This window comes from Chenopodium album, chromosome 16, assembly GCF_948465745.1.
Source record: "Chenopodium album chromosome 16, dcCheAlbu1.1, whole genome shotgun sequence".
Taxonomy (NCBI): Eukaryota; Viridiplantae; Streptophyta; class Magnoliopsida; order Caryophyllales; family Amaranthaceae; genus Chenopodium; species Chenopodium album.
In genome coordinates, this window is record NC_137849.1 from 6,402,435 (window position 1) to 6,425,578 (window position 23,144).

General features: G+C 34.3%; 1 protein-coding gene across 3 annotated transcripts; it reads left to right on the plus strand.

Annotated features, from left to right (window-relative positions):
- Nucleotides 1–832: 832 nt before the first annotated feature.
- LOC145586191 (zinc finger CCCH domain-containing protein 53-like) lies at nt 833–6,544 on the plus strand. 3 transcript variants are annotated; one of them, XM_081642960.1, is made up of 10 exons: nt 834–1,353; nt 1,652–2,940; nt 3,063–3,239; nt 3,449–3,634; nt 3,723–3,817; nt 3,931–4,188; nt 4,337–4,508; nt 4,866–5,045; nt 5,421–5,501; nt 5,620–6,544. In XM_081642960.1, the coding sequence occupies exons 2-9, from the start codon at nt 1,754–1,756 to the stop codon at nt 5,452–5,454; spliced, it is 2,289 nt and encodes a 762-aa protein (XP_081499086.1). In that variant the 5' UTR covers nt 834–1,353; nt 1,652–1,753; the 3' UTR covers nt 5,455–5,501; nt 5,620–6,544. The 3 variants fall into 3 exon arrangements, with proteins under 3 accessions (XP_081499087.1, XP_081499086.1, XP_081499085.1); XM_081642959.1 differs by having other exon boundaries at nt 838–1,353; nt 4,824–5,045; XM_081642961.1 differs by lacking the exon at nt 4,866–5,045 and having other exon boundaries at nt 833–1,353.
- The last annotated feature ends 16,600 nt before the right edge of the window (nt 6,545–23,144 follow it).

Genomic DNA, 23,144 nt, shown 5'->3' on the forward strand with positions numbered 1-23,144 from the left:
TATTTATTTTTTATTTTGAATGGAAATATTTGGTACTAAATTTTTAGCATGGATAGCTGAAAAAAAAAAAAAAAAAAAAAAAAAAAACCTATTTGAACAGGTGTTGTAGTGGGTTGAGATGGTACTTATAAAATATGATTTTGTTAGTGAAATACAAAAATTTCAATACCTTATTGTGAGATGGTACTCGAAGTAATAAATTAATTTAAGTCGTTGTTATTGCCTTAAATTTTATCTAAGGTGCTTGCTAAACAAGGTTAATCATTTAAAGTGTTATATATTTTTAGCAACGAGTTTTCCTTCAACATGTGAAATGTGTTACTTCTCCTATCCCTATTTTTTTTTACTCCAGCACGCATAATAAAACATCAATATCTTTATGTCCATACACGTAAAATTATAAAAACATAATATTAATAAAATACACAAGAGACGAATCTAACAAATCACTCATAACTCTATTATCTTTTTTAGATTTACGGTAATTTATGGTCAAAGTTTTTAAAATTTGACTCTAAAAATAACAATGGCACAAAACAAAGAAATGGAGGGAGTAGAATTTAGCCTCTTTTTAATAAAATAATATCATGAGATTCATGACACAATGTCTAAACATCTTTGATATACATTGAGATAAGATGACAAAAAACACTCCCTTGCATGAATTTTTTAGTTTATCGTAACACTATGAATTAATTATGAAGTTTATATAATCACATAAATACTTAAGAATTAATTAATGAATCAATAAAACAAAATAAGAATAAGTTAATATGAACGTTAGGAGAGCAAATAGGCCGAAAAGAAGAAGATAAAAAGGGGTTAGAGAGAGAAAATAACGAAGAAAAGAGGAGAGAGAGAACGTGCTGCTTATATGAACCAGATCTGAATCCGCTGTCTTCTTCTCACTCTCCCTTCAATTATAACCCCAACTCTCACTACTCAACTTGACTACTTTCTTTTACATTTTACATTTTTTTAGAGAGAGAAAAACACTTTACTAGTTTACTTTCCTTTGTTTTAGAGAGAGAAAAAACACTCAACTAAAAACAATCATCTCTTGAGAGAAGTTGAGAGTGAGAGCTCTCCTCAAAACATTAGTAACAAAAATAAACATACTCTCTCTCTAAAAAAAAAAAAAAAAAAAAACCCCGAAATTATTGAGTGTTAATTTTGATGGGTTTTGAAGCTGGCATAATGTTCGAGTCGAATCAACTACAGCAACAACAAGGCGATGTTTTCGCAAAGCTTGTATAGATGTTATGTTGGTGGTATATATTAGAACCAAAGATTATCGATTTGTATGATTATATGACTAGTTATTGTTCAAACTTCATGGAGTTATTATAACTGGTAAGGTTTTCACTTCTTATTATGTTTTTCATTTATGAATTAACAAATTACATAAAATTTGATTAAAGTAGCAGCAAATGCATGGGAGCTGTTCTGCAATAACTTTTTTCTGTCACTATGATAATGCTTTTGTCAAAAAAAAAAAAAATTCTCTCTCTTCTTTTTATTCAACCCCCACGAGGATACATTTTTTTTTTTTTTTTTTTTTTTTTTTGTGTACACTTTGGGCTTGACTTTCCATTATCTCACTCACACTCCTTTTTTTCCTCCTTTTTTAATTTTTTATTTTATTTTGCAGGAACAAAAAAGTTAATTGCTCCAATAATTAAGATTTGGTGATTTATTTCTTTTGTGGAAGAATTTGGAAACTTAGAGAAGAGAAAGAAAGAAAAGATAAGAAATGGATCCATATGAAGCAACAAAGGTAGTGTTTTCAAGAGTACAAAGTTTGGATCCGGAAAATGCTTCGAAGATTATGGGTCTTTTACTAATTCAAGATCATGGTGAGAAGGAAATGATACGATTAGCGTTTGGACCGGAGAATCTACTTCACTCAGTAGTACTCAAGGCTAGGCAAGAGTTGGGTATTTCTTCTTCAAATTCGCCCTCTACTACTCCGTCTTCTAATGCAAACAACAATAACAACAACAATATTAATAATGGTAGTAGTAATAACTTTTCTAGTAGGCAGAATTCCACAAATTCCTCATCTTCTTCTAGATTTCTGCCTAATGGTATTAAGGTTCCTACTTCTCTTACCTTACCTACACTGAGTAGTCCTTCTTCTGCTTCTTCGCCTTCGTGGGGTGGTTCTGTTTTTGCTGATTTTAGTCGTAACCAAGATGAGTTGATTAGCCCTATGTCAAATTCTGGGAATAGCTTTGCTTGTATGAGTTCTAGCAGCGCTAATACTACGTCGAATCCGTCTACCTTGAACCCTTCTACCCCACCTTTCTATGTTAGTCGGAGTAGTGGGGGTGGTGTTGGGAGGGGTAGTGGTGAGTTGATGGATGAGTTCCAGCTCCAGGAGCAGTTGTCGTTTTTGAATGATAATTCTCCTACTCTCCGGTCTAAGAGTACCGACCTGTATTTCTCACAGGCCGAACTCGAGATGGGTGGCGGAGTTGGCGACTTCGGTCATCACGGAGTCGCCAACTCCGCATCCTCCGCCTGGGGTGGAGGCAGTGGAGGACTCCCCCACAGGCGGAGTTGCTCAGTTAGTGATATTAACTTGGCATCATTGATGGATGACCCGGCTTCCGGGTTAGGGTGGAAGCCTTGTCTCTACTATGCTAGAGGCTTCTGCAAGAATGGTTCTAGCTGTAGATTTGTTCATGGTGGTGGCATAATGAGTGACTCGGATGCAGCCGCGGCTTTGGTGGGTTCGCCGAGTAAGCTAGAAATGATGGAACATTGCCATGAGCTGCTCAGATCTAAGTCCATGTCCATGCAACAGCAGAAGCTCATAGCTGCTGCCATTGCTTCAGCTTCAGCTTCATCTCCAACTTCTGCACCAGCTTCTTTTCCTTACTCAATGAGCAAGGGATTAAGCTTATTTGCTCAGCAACAGCAAAATGATTCTCCAAGGTAAAATTTCTATAAATGGTACTAATAATCATTAGTAGCAGCTTTTTTTTTTTTTTTTTTGTTAGATTGGATTGGTAAAGTTAGTTTAATGTACTGACTATTTGATTATCTTTTGATTGTAGAGCTGCTGCTGCAGCCGCGGCGGCCTTGATGATGGGGGATGATTTGCACAAGTTTAGTCGATCTCCTAGAGGGCTCGATAGTGGCCGGGGTGATTCGAGCCCGGCTTCGAGGCAGATCTACTTGACTTTTCCAGCTGATAGCACATTTAGGGAAGAGGATGTTTCCAGCTATTTCAGGTATGTGTTGTTACCATTGACTATAATTGATTATGATGATGATGATGATACTGATGATGTCTTATAAATTATTATTAAATTATCATGCAATTTGATGATTATGTTGTTTAATTTCCTTGTTTGCTGCCTTGTATTCACAAATTAATGATTTACCCAAAAATAGTAAAAAAAATCATTTTGATTTTAATTGATTGGTGTGATTCTTGTAGCATTTATGGGCCAGTTCAAGATGTGAGAATACCATATCAGCAGAAGCGTATGTTTGGATTTGTGACCTTCGTTTATCCTGAGACTGTTAAGATCATACTGGCTAAGGGCAATCCTCATTTCGTTTGCGATGCTCGAGTTTTAGTCAAACCTTATAAGGAGAAGGGCAAAGTGCCTGATAAGTTCAGGTAAATTTTCGTCGAATTTTGATTAAAACTTTATCTTTTGATAATTTCACGAATATAGTTTGCTTAGATTTACTGGTATTTCTTCCAGGAAGCAACAACAACAGCAGATGGAAAGGGGAGAGTTCTCATCTTGTAATTCTCCCACTGCCCTTGATTCTAGGGACCCTTTTGATCTTCCACTTGGTAAGAAAGATGCCCAAAAAAAAAAAAAAAGATAATCTTTTTATTCTGTTCATGTTGGAACTTGTATTATTGCACTTATTTTAAACATTATTTAACTTCAAATTGAATTTTAGGTGCAAAAATGATGTATGATACACAACAATACATATTGTGGAGGAGGAAGCTAGAGGAGCAAGCTGATTTACAGCAAGCTTTGGAGCTGCAAAACCGTAGATTGATGGGTTTGCAGCTCCTTGATGTCAAGCGAAACCATCACCACCGTTCGCTCTCCACCGGTGCTCCACCGATCCATTCTCCGACTCAATCTCCTAACAGCATATTCAATCAATCTCTCCTTAGCTCCGACCACAGTAGTCCAGATGCTTCAGATGGTATACACTAGCTCCCTTCATTAATCTTTTAACATTAAATTCAGTCCAGGAAATTCAGTGCCAAATTGCTCAGTTGTTGAACAGCAGCATTTATTTGTAGTAAATTTGTTAAGTTGTATTGAACGGATTGCATTTTTTTCTGCCCCAGAAAACTGTGGTAGCCCCCCACTTAATGACGCCAAACAAGCATTGCAACAGGCTATAAATGAGGTAACTGACAGAGAAAAGGAAGGTTCTGTTGGTGGGGAGGATAATAGCAACAACTGCAATGGCAATGACAATCCATGTCATGAAGATAACATTATCCATTTACCCGAAAGGTGACTATTTTTACCTCCTTATACATAACTGATTCATTATTGGCTTGAAAGTTACCCGTTTTAGATATCAAATCGCATTTTTGAGAACCATAGGATTTGGATCAGCAATAATCCATCTGAAATAATGGAAATTTCTAGGCAATGCATTTGTTTAGAGATTGCTTACGATAATTACCCAACTAAGCTAGTAGTAAGCCAGGAGACTGAAATTGTTGCAAACTTTTAGGACCAAAGTTCATAAAAGTACGGATCAATTTTCAAACAAGAAAAATGCTTATGCCTTTTTGTTCCTTTTTTTTGTGTTCATAAATGTAGCTTGGAGCATAATCTCCCTGATAGCCCTTTCGCTTCCCCTAGGAAAGGAGCGAGCCAGTACTTGAATACCTTTGCGGGTAACAATGTTGGTAGCGGGAGCGAGGTGGAGATGCTATCTAACCTAGGTGCAGCTTCTGCTAATGGTAACGCCAAGGCTTCCTCTTTCCATCCCGCCACAACCGCATTGGATTTCAAGTCATCATGCTACTTCCAATTGCCTAGGTATACTTGATGCAAAGTGTTTTTTTCCTCCATTTGAAAACAATTATTCTTTGTGATCTATGCTACTGATATAATGAGGGGATGGACCTTGATATAAAGTTATTCTCCATGAAGAAAATCATTGGACACATAATTTTTTTTTAATTTTTAGGAAAAAAAACTTGGGCTTTTTTATTAATCATGGGGGAAGGGCTCCACCAATTTGAAAGCAGGTAGCACTAGATTGGAAAAAGGCCTAAAATTATGCTAAATCTATCAACCCAAAATAATTTGAATGCTTTTGATACTCTCCAAGACTAAATCGGTACATGCATCTATTACTAGTTTTACTACTCCTTGATTACTAGCAAACTTAGTGTTGGACTTTTGGTGCAGATTTTCCCCTGGTCATGGCGCTATTGGTATGTAGGTAGCGGCTAAAAGGCGAGGTTTTGGCGTTATTAATCATTATTCAAGGTACGTCGTTATCACTAAATCTAATAGAATTATTTCCTTGTTACATCACTACAACACGAAAAATTTGTTTATGTTTTGTTCTTTTGGTGTTTTTTTTTTTGCTTTTGTTATTTTACAGGAACGATTGAGAAAGAATTGTGTTACAAACCATTCTGTATACCAGTCATCCAAGGTGTTCTTGTTTGAGGAACATAACATAAAAATAAAACCGAAAATAAAAAAAAAAGCTTTGCCACTGCCATCGCCACCACCGTCATCATTCGAAAACTTCCACCACCATCATCACCACCGAATAGTGTACCAAAGTTCCTAGTAGTTGTGTTAGTAGAAGTGGTAGTACCATAATTACCATACAATACATAAGATAAAAGGCAGTTAGAAAGAGAGAAAGAAAAGAAAAGAAGTGGGGTCAGTTTATTTATGCCCTGTTTGTTTGTTGTACTACTATTTCTCCCCCAAAAAATCTCTGATTCTGTAGTTGGAAGTTTTGGAGTGTGGGGTCCACAGTAATACAACCCAAAGGTAAAAAAAAGAAAGTGAATGATTAGTGTGTAGTACTAATAATAGTAATAATTGGTAGCAGTAACTCAGCACTGTAATTTTCAACCTTCCCCTTCCTTTTTTAACCCTTCCTTTTATTCTCTATTTATGGGCTATTTTTTTGGGTAAAAAAAAAAAAGAAAAAGAGAGACAAACAAGCCCTTAAAAAATATAGGTTTTTTTAGTCTTTTTTTTTTTTTTTTTTTTAAATATAAATTATTAGGAAAAAAAAAAGGTCCTTATTTTGTACAGCCAAGCAGAACAAAGTCAGAGCAAATAGCAATTTAACAACAGAAGAATTGGAGGAAATTGGAAGGTTATATCAATGGGAAGGTGTGAAGCAAAATCTAAAGATTGAAGAACTCAGATTATCAAGTATAAAAATAGAAGTATGTAATTTTTTTTAGGGTTTTATTTAATTAGTTAAATTGATGTTATTGTATACTTCTGTAGACTTTCTCTTAAAAAAAATGATGAAAGAAATAGAAAAAGGGAATTTATAATGGGACAAGTCTCTATTTAAGTGCAATCCAGCTATGAATTAATGCTTTTTATATACATATATATGTATATTTATTTATATAATTTGTTGCCTCTTGAAATAGGACAATTTGTCTCCTTGTTGCAGCTTCATTTCCTCAATTACACAAATCCAAATTTGTCTTTTTTTCCCCTATTACTCCCCCACCACTCTCTCATAACTCACTTTCATATTAGATTAGTATCTTAGCCTATTTATTGCTTGGACAAATGACCTATATTATAGTTTGAGGTATACACTTCTAACCACTTTCTCCGTCCCTCTAAAATTGTCTTGTTATTCTATATTAAGAGTTGTATTAAAACATTACGAAAGATAGATAGAAACAGACAATTTTCTATGTACAAGCACACAGACAAAGAAATTACTTTGATTATCCTATCAGTCTACTCTCTATTCTTTCACAAGATAACTTAGTCTGGTTTAGAAGCCTAGACACTATAAAGAGTGGAAGAGAGGGATTTTCAATCTTAAAATGCTCCTAGTGGGATTTAGAGGTGGGCGTCATGCCGTGTCGGGCTATCGTGGGCCGTGCCTAGTGGTGACTCGTGCCGTGCCTGCATTTTGGCGGGCCGTGCCGTGCCGGGCAACCATTTCGCACACCCCAACCCACGGCACGTTACGGCCCACATTCCTAGCGTGCCGTGTCGGGCCGGTCATCGTGCCGCCCATGTTTATTTTTATTTAAAAAAATATATATTTTTTTTGAACAAATTTTAAAATGAATACACTATTTAAATAATTTTATTAATTTATGTGTATGTTATTTTATTATTATAATGTTATTATTGTTCTTTTTATTATTATAGCTCTTTATTATTTATGTTATTTTTATTATTAATTTATTTGAAGCAGCGAATGAGTAGTCGTTTTGCACGGGTCGTGCCGTGCCTGGCGTGTCGTATGACATGGCCATGTGTCGTGCTGGCAGGCCATGATCGTGGGCCAAAGTACTGTGCCACCCGCGGGTTCGTGCCGTGCCCGTACCGAATTTTCGAAATCGTTCACGGCTCACTCTTCGGTGATCGTGTCGTGTCGTGCCGCTGGCGTGCTTGTGCTCGTGCCGTGCCATACCATTTTCGTGATAGGCCCGTGCCGTCCGCGGCCCGGCCCGGCCCATGCCCATCTCTAGTGGAATTGAATCTTAAGATTGAAAGATTTTTTTCTTGTTACTAGGTCAACACTTTTTGTTAGATTCATTCAATAGTGTGATAAAGATCCATTTAACAAAAATGTACTCTGTATTTCAAGTTGAAACAGGGAGAATAACATGCTGGCTAATCACGAATAGTATTTTATTTTTTCTGTTTATAATTAGAACGCCGCAAAGGGTGAATAATGAAAATCAATACTAGGATCACTTGAATCAAGAGAGAAGCTCTAACTATTTGAATTATGATACGTAATGTAGGCATATGGAGGTGACAATGAAAGTATATACACACAAATCATTATAAATGGAAAATAATGTGTTGAGAAAGAGAGGGTAGGGGCCAAAGCCGAGGCCAAGAAGGAGAGTTTCACAACAGAGAAGAGTCACATGGGGGAGCTGACAGTACATGTGGGGTCACTCTTATTTATATTTATTTCAATTTAATTTCTTTTTTTAATTTTTATATACTTTTTAAAAAAAAGGGACCCGTCTCTTGTGGGTTTGATGGTGAGACCCATCCGCCAACGCCTCCCACCCCCCATGTGAGTGATGCCACCCTCCATTATAACCCAAACAAATTCATTTGTGGGCCCCACCTTTCTCTCTCTATAAAACAACATACTTTCTCTCTCTTACTTTCATGGCAGTCAGTATTTGACAGGAAAAGACATTTTTTTTATGGATTTTTCAAAAATTAATTTTAATAAATTAAAAAAGTGTTATGAAATATATAGAAATTAGAGGATTAAGAGAAGAAGGTAATAAGAGAAGTATTACTACTTTTATGTATTACTCTTGGTAATATTTTTTTGTGTATCATACAAGTGAAATTACATGGCTATTTATAGTAGTAAAAACCACTATTACATTGTGGGCTATAACCTTAGAGGGTGGCAATTAGGGTTGGCTACTACATTAAATGTAATGAAGAAATTGGAGTGTGGACATTCACACCTTGACTAAATTAATTAACTCTTAACACTCCCCCTTGAATGTCCATACAGAATAGGGTATATGTTGCCTCGTTAAAACCTTGCTAGGTAAAACCCTTTAGGATAAAAGCCATAGCTAAGGGAAAAGAGTACAACAATATATTACTATATGCTTTAGTGTACTGCCTCATTAAAAACCTTGTCAGGAAAAACCCATTGGGATAAAAACCTGATCGAAGGGAAAAAGAGTGCAGTGCATATAATGCTCCCCCTGATTTTAACATAATTTATGAAGACAACGCATCCCAATCTTGTGGACCAACCGCTCAACACTCTTCGAAGGTAGGGACTTAGTAAACAAGTCTGCAAGATTATCAGATGATTGGATCTGTTGGACATTTATCTTCTCTTCCTTCTGCAAATCGTGTGTAAAGAACAGTTTTGGGGATATATGTTTAGTCCTATCACCTTTAATATATCCTTCAGTTACTTGTGCGATACATGCAGTATTGTCTTCGTAAATGATGGTTGGACTTTTAGTTACTTCTTTCATCCCACATTCTTCTTGGATATTGCCGATCATTGACCTTAGCCATACACACTCACGTCCTGCTTCATAAAGGGCAATCAACTCAGCATGATTTGATGATGTCGCAGTTAAGGTTTGCTTTGTTGATTTCCAAGAAATTGCAGTTCCACCATAGGTGAACAAATATCCAGTTTGTGACTTGGCGTTTTGTGGGTCTGATAGATATCCAGCATCTGCATATCCGATGAGGGTGGCATCTTGCCTTGATTGATAAAACAAACCAAGATCTTTTGTTCCTCGTAGATATCGTAGTCAGTGTCTTACTCCTTTCCAGTGTCTCTTCGTTGGTGCGTTGCTAAACCTGGCTAACAAATTCACAGAAAAAGCTATGTCTGGTCTAGTATTGTTAGCTAGATACATTAGAGCCCCAATTGCACTTAGATATGGTACTTCAGGACCAAGGACATCCTCGTTTTCCTCTCGAGGTCTAAATGGATCATATTTCATAGTCAAAGACCGAACAATCATCGGGGTGTTTGTTGGGGTCGCTTTGTCCATGAAAAAACGTTTTAACACTCTTTCGGTGTAGTTAGACTGATGGACGAAAATACCATTATTTAAGTGCTCAATTTGCAATCCAAGGCAAAATTTAGTTTGTCCAAGGTCTTTCATCTCAAATTCTTTCATCAAGTATTTTGCAGTTATTTCAAGTTCATTTGGGGTTCCAATGATATTCAAGTCATCAACATAAACTGCAACAATTGCAAACCCTGATTGTGATCTCTTAATGAAAACACAAGGACTGATTTGATTATTCTTGAACCCTTCTTTCATAAGGTATTCACTAAGACGATTATACCACATCCTCCCAGACTGTTTTAATCCATAAAGTGACCTTTTTAATTTTATGGAAAGTAAATGTCTAGGCTTGTGGTTTACTGGTAATTTTAGTCCATCTGGGACTTTCATATAAATATCTGTATCGAGTGACCCATATAAATATGCGGTTACTACATCCATTAATCGCATCTTTAGTCCTTCTGAGACTGTCAAGCTTACCAGAAATCTTAACGTAGTTGCATCAACTACGGGAGAATATGTCTCCTCATAATCAATCCCTGGAATTTGAGAAAAACCTTGGGCTACAAGTCTTGTCTTGTATCTAACAATTTCATTTTTCTCATTTCGTTTTCTCACAAATACCCACTTGTATCCAACTGGTTTTACACCTTCTGGTGTAAGGGTTATTTTTCCAAACACTTCTCGTTTTTCGAGTGACTTTAACTCTGTCTGCATTGCCTCTTTCCATTTTGGCCAATCATGCCTGCAACGACATTCTTCCACTGTTCTTGGTTCACTATCATTTTCGTCAGATGCCATTTCAATTGCAATGGAATATGCAAATATTTCATTTACGATAACATCATTTCTATTCCAATAATTCCTGGTAGAAACAAAGTTTATTGAAGTTTCATTGTTATCGATGTTATGGTCATCTTGTTCATCCCCTTTCGGATTATCATCTTTTTCTCTATTCTTATCTGTACTTTGTCTTTCTTGACCTTCTGTAAGGGGAATATTGTCGATCTCATCAGGTCTTTTTAATTTTCTTGGTTTAGAGTCTTTTGAACCAAGTGGTCTTCCACGCTTTCGGCGTGCTAGAGATTCATTTTCAATGATCTTATCACCAGAAGGAATTTCAATTCGTGCAGGGGCATTTTCAGCTGGTATATGTGATTTTGTCACTTTCTTTGCATCTATAAATGCATCAGGCAGCTGATTTGCAATGCTTTGTAAATGAACAATTTTCTGAACTTCTTATTCACACATATTTGTTCGTGGATCAAACATTGACAATTGTGTTGCATTCCAAATGATTTCTATTTCTTTCTTTCGTGGGTCCACTTTCTCTCCCCCTAAGGCTGGGAATACTGTCTCATTGAAATGACAGTCGACAAATCTGGCCGTAAATAAATCACCGGTCATTGGTTCAAGATATTTAATTATGGAGGGTGATTCAAACCCAACATAAATTCCCAGCCTTCTTTGTGGACCCATCTTTGTTCGTTGGGGTGGAGCAATAGGAACATACACCGCACAACCAAAAATTTTTAGATGTGAGACATTAGGTTCTCGACCAAAAACTAATTGTAGTGGTGAGAACTTATGATAAGCAGTTGGTCTCAATCTAATTAGAGTTGCCGCATGTATTATGGCATGACCCCAAGCAGATGAAGGCAATTTTGATCTCATCAATAATGGCCTTGCAATTAATTGTAGTCTCTTAATTAATGACTCAGCAAGTCCATTTTGTGTATGAACATGAGCTACTGGATGTTCTACAACAATTCCAATCGACATACAATAATCATTAAATGTTTGGGATGTAAATTCCCCAGCATTGTCAAGCCTTATTCTTTTTATTGTATGGTCTGGAAATTGTGCTCTTAGTTTAATAATTTGAGCAAGGAGTTTTGCAAAAGCAACATTTCTACTGGATAAGAGACTTACATGTGACCATCGAGTTGAGGCATCAATTAATACCATAAAATATCGGAATGGTCCACATGCAGGATTAATTGGTCCACAAATGTCTCCTTGAATCCTCTCTAAAAATGTTGGAGATTCAGTAGCAATTTTGTTCATAGATGGCCTTATTATTAATTTGCCAAGTGAACATGCAGAGCATGTTAATTCATCTGATCGAGGGATTTTGACATTCCTAATTGAATGTCCTACTGAATTTGCTATAATCTTGTGCATCATTCCTGTACCAGGATGACCCAAACGATCATGCCATAAATTTAGCAGATTCTTATTATCTAACTTCTGGTTAGATATCGAATTTATTTCAACTGGTCGTATATCTATATGATATAACCCTGAAGAATATGCTGGCAATTTCTCATACACATGTTTCTTGCCATGTTTTTCTGCCGTGAGGCATAAATATTCCTTTTGATCCACTATCATTGTTTCTAAATGAAAACCATTTTGACGCACATCTTTAAAACTTATAAGATTTCTTCGAGATTTACTCGAATATAAAGCGTCATTAATGATTAATTTTGTTCCATTTGGGAGTATTATGCAAGCTTTTCCAGAACCTTCTATTAGCTTGGCTGACCCATAAATGGTATTAACATTTGCTTGAAACAATCTTAACTTTAAAAAATATTTTCTATCCTTCAGAATAGTGTGTGTTGTTCCACTGTCCAAAAGGCATTGAAATTTGGAACCAACTTCGGGCAGATCCATATCTTCATAAAATAATAAGTATAAGATTAGTTTAAGATAATTAAACTGGACTTACTTTATTAATGATGAAAAATTAAAAGTACATAACTTGAACATGAAAAAAAAACATACAAGAAAAGTACATAATGAAAACATAATACATATCATAGTAATTGATGAATTATCTAAACATGATTATTCTTTCCAAAGATAAATTCACCACCAGCTTCACCATTGTCTATGTGGAAATCAGACACATCAAGGCTAATTCCAGGGACATTTTCTTCATTAACATAATTTGTTTCGGCATGTTTTTCTTTCCCTTTAATGGAAGCCTGGTATAGTTCTACCAGATGTTTGGCCGTACGACAAGTACGTCCCCAATGTCCAGTCATGCCACATCTATAACATGTGTCTTTTCCTTTTGTGGTGGCTTGATTTTTGTTTCCTTGTTGATGCCCCCTTTGAGTGTTGTTTCTAGGGGGAAATTGGCCTCTACCACGGCCATAACCACGTCCACGGCCACGTCCACGGAAATTTCCACGACCTCTGCCACGGTTATTATATTTTCCACGTCCACCTCTATGAGCAACATTTGTCTCAGGTGGATTTGAGCTTTCTACAGCATTTGTTTCATTGAATGCTTGAGACCCAGTTGGTCTTAGGTTGTGATTCTTCAACAGAAGATCATTATTCTTTTCAGCAACCAATAATGTAGAAATAAGCTCAGAATATTTTGCAAAGCCTCTTTCACGGTATTGCTGTTGCAATACAATGTTGTTAGCATGGAATGTAGAGAGTGTTTTCTCTATCATTTGCACTTCAGTGACTGGTTGATCACAATATCTCAATATTGATACGATTTTATATAGTGATGAATTATAATCACTGACAGATTTAAAGTCCTGAAATCTCAGGTTTGTCCACTCAAATTGTGCTGAAGGAAGGAGTACCCTTTTATGGTGGTCATATCTTCCTTTCAGGCTATCCCATAGTTCTCTGGGATTTTCCACCATTAAATACTCAGTTTTCAAACTGTTATGTAAATGATGCCTTAAGAGAACTATAGCTTTTGCTTTCTCTTGATCAGTTGGAACTTTAACTTGAGCAGGGGCATCTTTTTCGTTTCCTGGGATGGTAATTTCTTTGATTGTATGTTCCAATCCCTGAGCCTTCAAATTCATTTGGGCATCAACTGTCCATTCAAGATAATTATGTCCGGACAAGTCTAATACGTCAAATTGTCTTTTCATCAAGTCTCCCATTTTAACTACAATCAAATAGGTAATTATTATTAAGCCAATTAAGCAAGTGATAATTAAAGTAATCAAATTGTAATCATAATAATAATCCATTTAAAACATATTTGCTTCTCCCCCTTGGGTTATTATTATGATGTACATAAAGTTAAGCTAAAATTAAACATGATAATTACGTTAGTAACGACAAAAACAATAATAACAATAACAATGATAATAATAACAATAACAATAAATACTACTACTATTACTACATCACCGACAACGACAACAACAACAATAATAATAATAATAATAATAATAATAATAATAATAATAATAATATTAATGACATACATTAATGATAAGACAAAAGAAACATTTATTATAACAAAATGCACTTAAGACAAAAAAAACTTGAAGTACTACGGAGATTACATGCATGAATTCCCTTTGTCGAAAAACCGAGCGCTACTTATGTAAAATGATGAAAATCATCATTGCCATTAATAAAACTACTAGGGCCATAATTAAAACTAAATATAGTTTTAATTTCCTTAAATCTTCTTCAAAGGTAAAGGGGTGTGGTGGTTGTCGGTTGTCGACGGGGAACATGGTGTGTGACCGGTGTAGATGGAGGAAGAAGAAGAGGAGATAATTTGGGTAAAGTTTAAGGAGGGGATAAGGTTTGTATGGTGAAATAAGGGGGTGTAATCCGCCTTTTATAGGGGGGTAAATTATCCGTTTCAGCTTTACACTACTGTAAAAATATCATACAATGTTCTAGTAGACTGGTAAAATAATTGTAATCAAACTATTAATATTTACAAACGTAAATAAGTATCACACTGGGATGTAAGCCGTAGTGGTCCGAGAACCCTAATCTATTCATGAGGTCAAGGGTTCGAAAACTGAAAGAAACATAAAAGTGTGTAATCTAAAAATTAAATAAATATAAAGGCTGCATCATTTTTTTTTCATTTCAGTAATTATGCACAAGTAAGTAAGTATAAACATGATTTGTGTGACCATGAAATTTACTTTATTAACATGCATACAACAAATATTTCCACATGCAAAAGTAATTATATATTACTTTCTATAACCATGCATGAGAGTTACCAAACTAAATATCATAAATAAGGTATGTATTGATATCCTCATTTTTATCAACATGGCTAATTATGTAGAGTAATTTTGTGGAGAAATATATTATGAGTTTCTGGTATAGAGGATCCCATATGGGCAATTATAGAGCATACTCCTCAAAATATATTTTGTGAAAGAAATTGAATCTTTGTAAAAATTGGATAATCGGTATAAGTATACCTGATTGAAGATGGTGCTGATAACGTGTTATGAAATATATAGAAATTAGAGGATTAAGAGAAGAAGGTAATAAGAGAAGTATTACTACTTTTATGTATTACTCTTGGTAATATTTTTTTGTGTATCATACAAGTGAAATTACATGGCTATTTATAGTAGTAAAAACCACTATTACATTGTGGGCTATAACCTTAGAGGGTGGCAATTAGGGTTGGCTACTACATTAAATGTAATGAAGAAATTGGAGTGTGGACATTCACACCTTGACTAAATTAATTAACTCTTAACAAAAAGCAAATTAAATTGAAAAAAAAAATGAAAAAAAGGGGTTGGTTTTAGATTAGATGGGATGCCACACGTATGACAAAGTGCACGATTGCAGGAATCTTTAGGGCTCTGTGTATTGTGCCTTGTGTCACTGTTTATGTATGAGATTTTTTTTTTTTTTTTAAATTTCTTTAATTTTTCTATTAATTTACGGAGTAATATATTTTGTTGGGTTTTGAATTAGTGTAATCTTGTTTATAATTAGATTGTTAATTGTATTTTACTTGGGAGTTTGTAAAATAATGTTATATTTGGAAGGTTGAACACTTGAACAGGCTGGCAAAGGAAGATAAGTACAAGAAATAGGAGTATCCTATTCCTTTGTTGAGGAGTTTGTAAGTTAAATTTTTTTTAAATGTTTTGCTTTTGTTTTGGACTTTTGGCTCTTTTGGTTTGAATGACTTAATTAAGTAGAATTCTTTCCTAATCTATCTATTGTTTATTTAGATTTGGCTGTATCATCATAACTTCATTAACTGAACTAAGGGACTAATAATCCAACGGTTGGATGCTATGATTTGCATTCAAATATTTTTATCTAGAAGTTGATAATGAAAGATGGAGAATAACTAAGCAACAAGTGCACCAGTCCAACAAGAGTTGGCTCAAATATAAGTAGCTTGATGTCGCTTAAGGGAGCTGAGGTAGCCAAGTGTGCAACTTGGGTTGAATCTAGATGTAATCGGAGCTAAATTCCGGTAAAGCGGGTGGGGCAAACTCAAAACCAGTGCACCAGTCTGTGTGTATTTTTGTCATAAATTCTCACTTTACCTCATTTTATTAATTTATTTGATGCGTATATATGTTAATACCATTACCCTAACTAAATTTATTAGTAAAAAATACAACATCTTTTATTTAGTACCAGTATTATATAATAGTAAATGACCTAATAAGCTCTAGCTAGCTTGTGTGGTAGAAATATAGAAATGATGAGAAATCTTAAAATCTAATGCTTTTGCTTAAACATTCTTTTATTTGGATCATTAAAGAAAATCTTAAGATGGGATTTGTTTAGAAATGATGACTTAAATCATAGTTAGCTTACGATGATATATACTTTTTCCCGCGATTTTAATATTACAATGTTTGCACTTTTGACATCAGTTAAGAACTTCTATTTAACTACGTATTGTGAATAATACGTAAGAAAGAATATAGTTATGTCTCATGTGAAATCTTGTTATTAGAATCTTAAAATTCGTTGTCTTGATGTATGCTTCACAATATCAAATTTTATTATTTTTACCATTATATAATATAGACAATTAGAGCATACTTGGTAAGAGTTTTGTTGGGTTGGAAACGGATTCAATTTAACTATTATCATTATCAAGTGTTTAGTTACAGGGTTTGGGTAACAAATAACATTACAGTAATGGTTTCCACCTGTTTATTATCTCTCTTAAAAAACTTAAGATGACAGCTCTTATCCTCCTCAAACATAAATAATGGGAGTTAAGTGTAAGTGATTTCATTCCATTCATAATTAAACCAAACAAATAAAAGATAGAAGTTAAATAATTCCTTTTCTTCCTCTTATTTATTTCCTTTTCACTCTACTTTCAATATTTATATCAAACAACTCCTTAAAGTTTAAATTGTGCTTTATGAAGTCCAACCCATTTCAATCAAGTTACAATATCAAAAGAATGGAGAAAGCATTATATCTTGGTTACTTCCTCCCCCTTCCCCCCTCCTTTTCTATGACTAATGAGTAATGTCTTTTTCTTTCCCTCTTTTCATCAATTCACATTGTCCCCTTCATTCTTTTTTCACCGGTAATAAGGAATCATCTTAAATTGTCACAGTATCCCTCCCTATCATTCTTATGGCCATCCTCCATCACTTTTAAATATTTTCACAAATTCTTTGTGATTGATTAAATTTAGAACATAGGTCGTTTGTATTGAGTTAAATTCAAACTAATTTGGTCAAATGGGATTGATTTGATTCCAAACTAATTTTAATTAGCATTTATATAAATATAAATAGATCAATTTTAATTAAATTTATCTTCAATCTAGGTTGGTTCGAGTTCAATTAATTAATTTTGTATCAGATCAATATTTATAATTGGATATAGGGTACATTTGGATTTAAGTCATGCCATTCAAAATGGAAATAATTTGTGAAGTCTAGGGATGTATGCACATGGTGGAAATTATGAGATATTGGTTGTGTGATGTGAGACGTATTACATTTGATGGTTTTACAATGTTTCACAATGTGAGGTATATCTCAAAGGACGCAACATTAGGTTTGAAGGAGGATATTGGTTGTGATGGAGTGGCGGCTAGTATCGTGGTTAATAATTATTGTATAGAGGTAGCTAAGGCAACAACGTGGTCGAGAGTGGTGTAAAACACGCACGTTTTAATTGAAAACCATCCACTTAATCTCTAATTTATTCATAACCTACTTTATCTCCTCTTTCATTGCATAGCCACCGCCACATCAGACCTTTTCTTTCTCCTCTTCTCCCCTCACCGCCTTATCATCCCTGACCTAGATCTCCTCTCCTTGTTACATACCGTTCCTCCTTTCCTTATTTTGGGTCGAAGCTTTGAGTCAAAAAAAGTTGCACCCAAAGCCGCTATTTTGGGCCAAAAATAGCGGGCTTTCAAATCAGGCTGAAATTTATAATAAAAAAGGATTTTTCTAAGCTTTGCCCCTTAAGTGTTGGGTTTTCCAAGTTGTACCCATGCCTTTTAATTGAAAATTCTATGTTGTATCCCAAAACTGTTAATTTTTAATCAGTTATACCCCACCACTAATCCTAAAGTTAACATCGTTAACTTTTATTAAAAAATTTATTACAAAAATAAAAATAAACCCCTCCCTCCTGCAAACCCACCCACCATCAACCCTTCCCTCCTCAAAACCCACCCAACCACCCACCCAGCGAACCACCCAGCAAACCCCACCTTAGCCACCGGACTTTATCTAAGCCATCGCACTCACCCTACTAAATGCAACCAGCAAACCACCACACCTAGCCACTTAATGTGTGCACCACCGCCGCCGTTTCTTGGAGAAATTACGACCAAAATTAAATGCATATTCGTGCAAATTTTAATTGGAAAAAACAATTAAAACAAGTTTTGTGTATTTAATCTCAAACTAATTGAACCAAAATTGATGAATTAACAATGAAAATTAAATTGGGGTAAGAAAATTAGGATTTTCTATTGTTTCGAACCAAACTCTTTGATTTAAAAACAAAAACATCAATTAACAACTTAATTTTGCAATTTGAATCTAATGAAACTAAAGCCCTAAACTAATTTGTTAAAATTTTCTGCAAATTTTCGAACAAAATTCCTCCATTCATTTGAACACTTTCTTTGCTGTGGGTAAGGCGATATGCGATGATGGGGTTGTTGGTGAGTGGCAGTTGTTGGTGTGTGGCGGTTGCTAGGTGTGGTGGTTGCTCGGTGTGGCGGTGGCTGGGTGTGTTAGTTAGGGTGGTGAGGGCTGGGTCGTGAGTGTTGGGCTTTGGTGGTGAGGAAATATAAAATTAACGGCAATAGCTAACGGCAGCTTAATGGTGGGGTTACATCGTACACACTAAAGGTGCCTTGGGGTTATAGCTTGGAATTTTGAAAATAGGTGAGTACAGCTTGGAAAAGTGGATACCTTAGAGGTTGTGTAGAAAAACCCAAAAAAAAAATATTTAATTTGATTGCTTAAATTATGAAAAAAAAAATTAAATATAAAAGTTTGGGTCTAAATTTCAGCCGAAACCCTGCCCTTTTTTGGATAGGGCTAACTTTGACCACCTCTACCTTCTCTTTGTCGCCCAAGACTTTTTCTCTCCTTTCTTCAAGTCCTCTAGCTTGCTATCTTAGGCCGGTGTTGTACCTTTTTCCTCTCCTATGCTTAAATTTATATATGTCTCCTCCCTCGTAGAGTTTGATGTCGGTTGAGAGAAGAAAGGGATGGTTTGCTTGTGGTAGAAAGTAGAAGGGAGGGGAGATTGTTTTGCATCACATTAACACGAACGTATTAAAATTATAAATTGAGCTGCTTATATTTGTAAATATTATTACATACATAGTATTCAAAGCCATTATTTGTTGATAGATATCATTAAATTGCTACAAAATTATGACAGACTTATAACTTATTATGTAATTTAACGAAAAAAATAATTTTTTTTTGAATAATTAATGAAAAAATAACCCAAAATAACAAGTAAAAACCGTATGCAAAAAAAAAATAAAAAAAAAAAACTCGACACCTCCACATTGACAAGGGTGGCACCTTTGCCATGGTAGGGGTGCTTAATAAAAAAAATCACTTGTTCTACTATGTAGGACACTAGGGCACATGGCTTGATCAAAAAGTGAGATTAGATGAGCTAGTTATTCCTCCCACATCTATCAATATAACAAACAGAGAAATATTCACCAAGCTTGTAAATCAATTTCATAAGTCATACCTCTTTGTTCAACCTGAGGCATATCATGCATCATTGACATGAGTTTTAACTAAACTAAAAGAGTACAACATTGCGCTATAGTTAAGAGGTGGTAATGAAATATGCAATTCAAGTGATATATGTTGAGGTAAATTTGATGTAAATTAGATTTGGATCATCTAGCATCTAACTCATTTGGATCAGTCGACTTTATTTGGAATCAGGGCATGTTCTGTTCAGCTTAATTTCGTTTCAGTTCAGCTCCAATCAATTCAATTTAGTTCAGTTCCTAATTTCCTTCTCTCATAAACAATTCATTTTCAGTTCAGTTTAGCTCCAATCTGTTTAGTTCAGTTGTTTTCAGTAAATCGGAGCAGGCCTTAGTCATATTCAGTTTAGTAAATATATTATTATAATAACTTAATCAATATAAATTCTATTAATTATTGAATTAGTTATGATAAATCTTGGTTATGATCAAAAACAGAAACAGATCAATAAATTCAAAAACAAACTAGTTGAATCAGTTACGACTGTACGAATCAATTTAGTGAGGTCTAGCTACATTCAATCAAGCTAACATTTGGCTTTTAGAATGGGTATAGGCAATTCTTCCCAAATAAAGTAGAAAAATGGTCCCATAAAAATAGTCACAATTAAATCCAGAAAAAGTCAAAAGAGATTCACAAGTGTTCTGTAACCTAGTCAGCCTGTTGAAAGATTGCAAAATAGATTGGTCATTGGATTATTATTATTGGAATGCATGTTCATAAACTTCAAATACCCCAGCATTGCAACTCATGATACTCCTTCATCTAAATAATTTGCTAGCTATTAATTATGTTACTAGTACCCCACCATATATTATTTATGTTATGTCTATAACAATAATTTCATCAATTGTTAAGCAATTCATGTAGGTGTCTTGTAGCATTTGGCATGATATCATTCAAACTCAGCAACTTAACTTTACATTTTGTAGTGTATCTACCTTTTTCATTTTAATGTTCTCTTTTCTTTTTTTAGGGTAATTTTGGTTTTGCAAGTACAGACATATTCATTTCCCATAACATTGAACATGTTGCATGCAACATGTTAGGTAACTACTATCAATAAGTAATTCATCAAAAAAACATACGAAAAATAGTTAAAGTAAAGCCTAATGTGGTACAGACTTACTTTGCTTCAAGAAAATTGAAAAAAAAAAAAAGGCTATTGTAGTTTTAATTAAAGGTTGATGTCGTGATATTAACAGGAAGATCATAACCAGATCTCAGGCTTCACAGTTTTTTTGAACTAATGTTTGCTTGTCAGATACTTGCTATATACGTATAGAATCACAGTCACATTATGTTTCCATCAGTATCACATCATCGATCATGACGATCAACATATATAATATTAGTAACCTATAATGTTGCTAAGTCTTGATTGTTGTATAATTGTATATACTAGTATATATATAAGCACAATCTCTCCAAACATTAAAAATCTAAATGGGGACATCAACTTCAATTTATTATTAGAGGGAGTGGAAGAAAGAAAAAATAAAAGGGTTTCAGGTAGGTTTTAATGAATTTAAATTGTAACACAATTAGAATGAGACTAATATAGTGAAAACTTTAAAGTAAAATAATGCTACTACAATTAACCTAAGCCAAACAGGTGTCCACTTTCAGACATATAAACCTGTTTATACCAATTCTTTAAAGAATTTGTCACCATCTTTTTTGCCCCTTTTGATTGACTCTAAGGTCATTAGGAAGATAAAAGAAATTGCAAAATTAAGGATTGAATACGTACGAATTTCCGCAGCTAATGTTGTTTAATTTATAATTAATCACTATTTTTAGGCTTAATCCAATCTACCTAATTTCCCTGATTATAGGTTGAGTTTGACTGCTTATTTTAAGATACTACAAGTGACTGTCACTTTCTCTCGTTTAGAAGAGATTGTTTTGTGTGTGATTTTTATGAGGGTAGTATGGGAATTTGCTATAATTGAATCCATTTAGGATAGATAAAACAATGTTTAGTTCATTTTAATTACGGGTAAGGTTATATGTAGCCCTAGCCCTTAGGGCTACATATAAGCATTAAATACACTGTTGGAAATTGTATAAAATTAGAAATTCATGACAAAAACACGTGTAAATCAGTGTAATTAGTGTTTATATTTTTATGATTTCTTAATTTTTTACGATTTTCAAGTGTAAATTTAATTATTATATTTTCTACAACTGATTTTACCTTGTAATGTACCATTAATGTTTTTTTTTTTATTATTTTTTTTTTATTTTTTTTAATGCACCACTTATTGTTAGAGGACCAATTCAACTAAAAGCTTAAATTGATAGCTAAAGTCTAGAAATATGTTTTATACATTGTTACACCCTCTCATATGACAGCCTGTTGGTTTTGAAGTGTAGATACAACATGAACACTCCTCATATTGAGCACTTATATTCTACTTTGAAAGGAGAGGTGGCCTGGGGTGAGATTTGAACCTGTGACCCTTGTGTCTCGTCGTCTCTGACACCATGTTAAAGGACTCAACAAAAAGTTTAAGTTGATGATTAAAGCCCATTCAATTCTAAAGCTACTCACTAGTCTGATACGGAGTACTAAACTGGGTCAAAAATTGAAACATTTGAAAAATCATTGCTGGAAGATTGGACTAATCATGCTAAAACCAAATTTTAACAATACAATACTTAAAACTTAATCTGGACCTTTTTTAGACATATTTTTAATATTTTTAAAATAAAAAGTGAATTATACCTTTTAAATGGGCAAATACAAGTTTATCTGTCACATAAACGAATTTTTGTTAATCTGGTGGCAATTTTGTAAATATATTGAAAAAGCATGGTTATTTATTCAATACTTTTGGTGAGCTGTCCAATTATTGTTTGCAACTTGCTTTTACTATTTGGTAAGGAAATTACATATGTACCCCTCAACTAGTACATAAAAAAAACGCATGTATCCCTCCACTGGTACTTGAAAAGACAATTATACCCCCAGATAAACAAAAATCTGGGAAATTAACTGGGTACAGCTCCTTTTAAATTGAAATTTTATTTTATTTTATTTATTTTTTGGTCTAGAAAGCTGCAAGAGCAGGTGATGAAATCAATCTCAGAATCCCTTAGACTTGTGAGGAAAGCTCTCAACTGCTCTCATTAAGATATTGATATAATTCTTCCTCTTATAAATCGCAAAGTTAAAAGTTTTACCACGCACATTCCTTTGAGCATCTATTGTAATTTATAAGTAAGAGAAAACAGAGTTACATAGGATCTTGTTAAATAAGTGTCTGTGTATAATTTAAAGATGTTAATTTGTTATAATTATTACCAAAATATAATTAAAAATATTATGGGTGCTCCGT